The 7,500-nt window shown below is 46.9% G+C and overlaps 1 protein-coding gene across 1 annotated transcript; it reads left to right on the forward strand.

Annotated features, from left to right (window-relative positions):
* Window positions 1–2,154: 2,154 nt before the first annotated feature.
* On the forward strand, window positions 2,155–4,429 carry scrt1a (scratch family zinc finger 1a). Its single transcript, XM_063184874.1, has 2 exons — window positions 2,155–2,269; window positions 3,705–4,429. Exons 1-2 carry the CDS (start codon window positions 2,155–2,157, stop codon window positions 4,427–4,429), a joined length of 840 nt encoding a protein of 279 aa, XP_063040944.1.
* Window positions 4,430–7,500: the final 3,071 nt, after the last annotated feature.

A 7,500-nucleotide genomic window follows, 5' to 3' on the forward strand; every position in this document is an offset into this window, starting at 1 on the left:
TCCTTTTGATTTGAAATCCCGACAAGACGTTGTGGTGTTGCTGCGGATCACAGTCTATTATTATGTAAATCAGGGCAGGCTTCTATATTTTTCCTGCGTTTGCGCTGAACTCAGCAGTTTCTGCGCTCTAGCGGTCGGACCTGTTTCGCCGCCCCCTGTCTTTTTAATAAACACGTCAGGTCGCCTTGCTACTGTCCGCAGGGTACGCTTCAGAATGTCATTTTGCCGGAGCAACAGTGGTTTACTCTGCAAACCGTGCAACACTACATGTAGCACAGCAAGCGTCCTTAAAATAATCCAAAAGCGATGCCCAAAACAAGCCACTTGTTTTCCACTGTACACGCACCAAATGGCGTTGGAATAAATAGCCATTAGTGTCTTGCACCTTTTGTAATTCGAGTCGCAGAGGGATTTTTTGCGCGCTCTCACTGTCGCTTTTAACACAAATTATTGTCTCCCAGGTGGCGGGTTGAGGGTGCCAATTGAGCGCTTTACAGAATCAGACGGCGACAGCAGCCGCTCCCCCATTCTTTACGTCCACCCAGGCTGTTTGTGCATGTGTTTGGGATGTCGGACGCTCACACTCAAAAGACGTCCCGCTGTAAGATGGAACAATGAGAACACGGTGTCAAACAACCCAGGCAACTATTGCTCCTGGATCTCCGTTAATTGCGCACATATGGCTCCTAGAGGAATCATTGAGGAAACGGACCTTCTGGTACCCAGTTCTTCTGATTTACATGAGAAGAAAGCCATTGGTTTATAGACTGTGATGTAAAAGAGTGACCTGCAAGCCTGAGGCCACAGCCATAACTTGGTTTTGTGGTTGACGCCTCAGATCGTCTCAAAAAATTATGTGCGGGCGGGTAGGATTTGCGAAGAGTCTTTGCGAGACAACGGAGACAAATGTTCGCAGCCGATTGTCTACAGGTTATGGTTTACGAAAAACAGTTTCACTCGAATACATTCTAATAAACATCAAAGTTTGCCTGGCGATTGGTCGATTTACTGAAGTTGGCCTGCTTAATTTTATTCGAAATGTGGTTTTATTTTATTAGTGTGAAGAAACAGACTTGAGACAAAATCAAAACATTTGTGCCACAGATATTGGTATAGACAAACAAAATGCTCCCTGCAGCCTAATTGTGAACATCAACAATGAAAGGGGAAATATAACATGGATATACCCAGTAAGGATGCAGAATTTGAAACATTATCATCCAAATATGTGATCTTCGCTCCATCGTGGTGCTGAAAAAACGGCGTGGGCGGTGACGAAACACTGCATTAATGAATCATTCTAGTTCAATGTTGGTCCCAAGAGATTTTTTTATGGATTAAATTAAGCACTTCCATCTCCATCTCCCACCTGATCGCAGCGTATAAATCCCAACAGCTGATCAACAGACTTCAGAAGCTCAACGCCTTCAGATAGAAAGGCAGACTGAGAAGTGAGCTGAGAGTGTGCGATAACAAGAGAGAGCTAGAGAGAGAGAGATCTAGAGAGAGAGAGAGAGAGAGTGAGAGTCATCAACGGACTGCGAGAGAGCGGAGGACAGAAAGTGAAGAAGGGACAAGGGAACTGATACGACCACTTTCGCCCCCTTCGCAAACTGTGTGCGTACAACTTGGAATTGTTGACAAACAAGCTACGGGTATCCTCTCTGTTCTTTGCTAAGTTAGATCTCGGAGGACGTTGCTGAGGACAAAAAAAACAGGGGAGAGAGGAAAAGCAAAGGATCGTTCGTTCACCCGCTGCGGGGGAGCTGTCCAGTGCTGTCTGTATGCATGCGCGCGCGCCCCTGAAAGGGAACTATCCAGTGCTGAAGTTGCATTTCTAGTCCAGAGGACCGCGGCGACGCACACACAACACCACCAGCACCAAGCTCCACGAGAAGGCGAGCGAGGGTGTCTGCCTGCCTGCGTGCCTGCCTGCCTTCGCCACCCCTGTGCTGGCATCTCGTCTGAATCCCTCGCAACCCCAAAATAACCCCGAAGCAACGCGATACAGTCGCAGAAGAGGAACAGGAGGGAGGGAGAATAATACTCTTTTTTTTGAAACGCCAAAAAAACAATACCAGACTCGCCTCACCGTTGCATGAGGACTGTGCGATCTGAACTGCAGACGTGTGCGTATTGCTTCAACGTGGAAACATGCCAAGGTCTTTCCTGGTCAAAAAGGTTAAGCTCGATGATTTCTCATCCGCGGATCTCGAAAACTCCTATGGCAGATCACGGGCCGACCTTAGTCTACGCTTTCACGAGAAAGGTAAGAAGGCGACGACCGAGTCTCGTCTCGGGCACTTTAAGCACTCACCACCATCCCTCTCTTGTGTGGCTATTATAAATGTGTGTCGGACACGTTCCTGTGCATTTGTGTATGATTGCTTAAATCACTCTTGCGAGGGGGCAAATGGTGCACAGGTTTGCACCGCGTTGACCCGCGGTCACACTGAGTCCGACGCAGTCACACGTCACTTGTTTCTGTCGAGTCGGCATATTTTTTGGGGTTGGGATTTTGAGCACCATCGCAGCTAACACAAGGCGACTCAACACGTAGCCAGTGGGGGCTAGACAACGACTGTTCCCTCACATAGTCAGTAACTCGCACGGAGCACACAAGTGTGAAACATGTAAGAGATTACTGTGTACAAAGAGTTGTTGCGCGATTATTACAGCCTACGTTGCATTTTTTTAATTTCCTCTTGTCTCTAACGGAATTAAACACCCGTGTGTTTGCACACACACGCACTCACACACAGGCTGTGCACACACGGGGCGCGTATCTCCACATACAAACGTCTATTAAAAGGAGCGCTTCATCGTGTATCAAGCTATTATTTACGCTCTATATAACCTACAGTACGGCTCTCAGTCCACACACACTTGCATAACCAGACATTCTGTCCGGAAGTCAATTTATAGAATATTCATGCGTCGTCCTCTTATCACGGCGCCGCTGGAGTAGTAATAGTATAAGCCAGTGTGGATTTTATGGCCGTATGTGCTGCATGTATAGCTAGATCGACCTATTTCCGTGGGATCTTTGTCAGAACAGCAAACGCAATTATAACTGAAGCGATGTAAACCCCCCCCCCCCCCCCATCTCTCACTCCCTCACGCCGCCCACCCCCAGCCAGCCCTTGCGAGCCTTTGTCCTTAAATGGGTTACTACGCTAATTGAAATGGAGAGGCATCGATTTTCCGTGGGAGTGATGTAGAAAAAGACCTTCACAAGAAGTCAATGTCTTTCAGCCCACCTCTGCCTGCTACTGTAAATTACTGATATAATAGGCTCCAGACTCGAGAGCTTGCTCCGAGGCAGACACTGACTGCACACACACAAACTGTCAGAAATAGACTGTTGCATGCATGTGCTTCCCACATTGTGCCTGCGTGAGCGTTTGTGTGTGCGTCTCTCTCTCTCTCTCTCTCTCTCTCTCTCTCTCTCTCTCTCTCTCTCTCTCTCTCTCTCTCTCTGTGTGTGAATGTGTGTGTGTGTGTGTGTGAGAGAGAGAGAGAGAGAGAGAGAGAGAGAGAGAGAGAGAGAGAGAGAGAGAGAGAGAGAGAGAGAGAGAGAGAGAGAGAGAGAGAGAGAGAGAGAGAGCTATTGTGTTTGTGTCTGTGTTACATCTCTCTCAATGTCCCTCTGTGTCCGCACGACAATTCCAATAAACTGTTGCTCTTTTGTGAACGCCACGCAGGGTACATCAGTGACTACATGACCCCGTCGGTGTACGACGGCGAGAGTGACAATGGCATCAAAGTACCTTCCCCCGGGCCCATCTACGAAAGCATCCACAGCGATTATGGGGCGCCGGACTCGGACCAGCCCGACAGCCCGCAGTCCGAGATCTCCTCCGGGTACATCAACGGGGACACCGCCGTCAGCGAGGGCTACTCGGTGGACGCCTTCTTCATCACGGACGGCCGCTCGCGGAGGAAAGCCATTGCCAGCCCGCGCACCCTGCAGCGTCACACGTGCAACGAGTGCGGGAAGACCTACGCCACGTCCTCGAACCTGAGCAGACACAAGCAGACGCACCGGAGCATAGACAGCAAGCTGGCCAAGAAGTGTCCCACCTGTGGCAAGGTGTACGTCTCCATGCCCGCCATGGCGATGCATCTGCTGACCCACGACCTCAAGCACAAGTGCGACATCTGCGGCAAGGCCTTCAGCAGGCCGTGGCTCCTGCAGGGACACATGCGCTCGCACACCGGCGAGAAGCCCTTCGGATGCGCGCACTGCGGAAAGGCGTTCGCGGACCGCTCCAACCTCCGCGCCCACATGCAGACACACTCGGCCTTCAAGCACTACAAGTGCAAACGATGCAACAAGACATTCGCGCTCAAGTCCTACCTTAACAAGCACTACGAGTCGGCCTGTTTCAAAGGAGCCTTTTCACCGCTGAGTCCTCTCGAAGATTGACTTCCTCCACCACACTGAGGGGAGGAGGAACACCTAAAATAAAACAAATAAAAAACTTCCTACTTCAACTTAGAGTGCCCCATGGAGACCCGATGACAGCACAGTTTCACTTCATCTTCCTGCAACAAACAGCAAAAATACGGAAAATGTGGATTAATATCGCATGTACCTTAACGTTTTTTTTTCTTTTCTGAGTATAATATCTTCCCCCCCGCTGTTCACCCATTTAGAAATCGAAATATCACGTGTTTTGCCAAAACAGAGGACATTGAAAATGTCTGTGTTTCGTTCAAAGGTCAAACCTTTTTTCTAAGTATTGGATAATAATGTACTGCTGCCAGTGGCCACAAAAGTGTTCTGCGTTGAGGTAAAACTATTTATTTATTCATTATGTATGTTTTTATGTAGGCTATTTATTTCTTCCTTCATTTGTTATTTATTTATTTATTTATTTATTTATTCATTTATTTAATTATTTATTTATTATCAAACTGTGTCAAATCTTTATTTGCACTTTATTTTTTTAATTGTTTTGCCAAGCCTTCGTCATTAATATGCCAAAGCATTTGCCACTTTCTGAAATATCTTATTTTTATTTGCCACTTTATAAATCTGTTGCATGCAAAAAATAAGAAAAAAACAATACTGATGAAATCTATGCCAATTTATGAAGCTTTGGATTTTTGCCAAAATCTAGATAGCATCCGTCGGCAATATTTCTCGGGAGACTCATAATGAACTATAGAGCAATAATGCATGGTATTTTTAAAGATAAATGAGTAATAAACTATAACATTTTTAATCACGATTTTATCCAGTACTATTAGTAGTCGTACAGACATCCAATATCAGGGACATGCCAGTGTAGTATTAGTGGATAACGAACATCAATTGGGGTGGGGGGAGGGGTACGGGTCCTTTTGTACATGGTTATGCACTGCCTGCCTCTCATGTAAACGTAGTTTTAGAACTTAGGCTTGTGGTGCTGAAGGGACAGCTCCAAGCCATTCTGAACACCGCTCCACATTCTGCACAAGCAACATCGGCGCGAACTCCATCGCCATTTTTGTTCCCAAGTGGATAAAGTTGAAAGGTCACTTCCAAGAGAACTTGCACTGCACCGGGGGTCAACCCACCCAAGACGGAGGGGGTGGCCATATCACAGCAACGCGATAGTCCTTCGGATTTATCCTTAAAAAAGCACTTGTTTGTGAACATTTCCAACTTTTTTGAAGAAAAATAGTAGCACAAAAACTTAGAGATTCAGGTAGAAGGGCCTTGTGTTAGTTTGACTTCTGTTTCCTTTTTGTATTTCGAACAAATGGAACCTACTGTTTATTGCAAGACGCCTTGTATATAGTCCTTTGGAATCAATTATTTCTTACAACCTGTACAAAGTCAAATATCCTTATTTCAGGAGCTCTCTTTCCTGGGACTTTTGCCCAGTATTTGAACAATGTAAAGCACAATGACACCGGGCATTTTTGTCTCACTTCATAATAAAGAATGAACAAGCAACTATCGCTTTTTTGTCCATCTGTTTAGGGGACTTTTGGTGTTGTAGGCTATGGGCAGGCTGGCAGTTTGAAGGATCTTGCACCTCCAATCCATACACACGGGAGTATAGGCTTGCTGATTCACAGAGCTGAGAGCAAGTGCATGTTGACGTGAGCAAAATCTGTGACGCAGAACCTCCAACTGTTGCTTTGCTAAGCCGCAGTGATGGCAGCACAGCACGCATAACCTACATCAAAGTTCTGGGCAGTGCACCCAAATGCAGCTTTTTCCTCCGTGTAAGGTTTTGGTGTTGCTTTTCGTTAAGTTATTCTGGCCATATGCAGCAGGCTACATGGTCCTTGTAACAAGGTAGGAGAGCTCATGCAGGGAGGTCCAATTTCACAAAGCTCCGAAAAGTAATTAGGTAATTGACGTCAGTGGTTACGGTTGAATGTATTTTGTCCCCACAGCGAAAAACGACTCGAGTGCTGAATATAATGAATCAAGCAGCCATCCTTTCGGAAATGCTTTGATCCCCCCTTATCCTATTCCATGCTCTTCAGGTGACTTTGAGCGTGGCAGCACAGCGAACGGACAGGGTCAATAGCTCATTATTTATAAACGGAACTGTGTTGAATCGCTGTCTCCAGATTCCCCCCTCTCTCGCTCTCCCAGAGCCAGTGCTGCAACTTTAACCTTGAGCATCATTTGTGGCTAGAGGAGAGAATTTGCCCGCTGGGTTCGCACGAGTCCCAGCAGAACCGTTATCAGCGGCTTTAAACCCGCTTCAAAGCCTCTGCCGCCGACCGAGGAGGGGAAACAACAGGTTCATTACTGGCCAGCTAATGTGGATGTTTCGCTGTTATACAACAACACAGCACCACCCCAACCCTCATTTATATCAGACACAGCATACATTTACATGTATCTTCCGGTCGAATCATTGCCAATTACAGCCCTCGTGCTTGGCTGCTTTTTTATGTATAGTCAAGGTCATTTCGCAACAGAAAGTGCTGAAGAACTGACTCTGCAAATCTATCATCGAGTAGCTTATTAGGCAGTTGCACACGGAAGTATAACTGTATAGTGAAATTCAGCTCACCACATCTCTGGCGGTTTGCGGTGTGGAGAAGGGGTTGTGAGGAGGATGTGATTTAAATTGGAGCCGATAAGCGTTGGGTAGGTATAGCCTAGGCTACTAATGCTTAGATTTCTTTGGTCGCAGTGCGGACGTTGCATTCTGTGCTGTGCTGTTCCATCCGGAATGGGATGAGTCATTACCGGAGCTAAGAGGCCAAGACAGTCGACCTCCATCACTCACTCACTCCCTCACTCACCCGGCCCTCTTCCAGTGCTTTTAAACATCTGAGGAGGGAAGTCACATTGGCGTTCATACAAACTTAATTCGTGCCACAGTTGCTCCATCTGTCAAACCTGCCTTTTTGACCTCAGTAGTTTAGCACTATGACTTACTCATCGGTGTTCATAAGCTCTGGCTCTGTTGCTCTCTCTCTCTCTCTCTCTCTCTCTCTCTCTCTCTCTCTCTCTCTGTCTCTCTCTCTGTGCTTCATCAC

This window comes from Engraulis encrasicolus, chromosome 20 (genome assembly GCF_034702125.1).
Source record: "Engraulis encrasicolus isolate BLACKSEA-1 chromosome 20, IST_EnEncr_1.0, whole genome shotgun sequence".
NCBI lineage: Eukaryota > Metazoa > Chordata > Actinopteri > Clupeiformes > Engraulidae > Engraulis > Engraulis encrasicolus.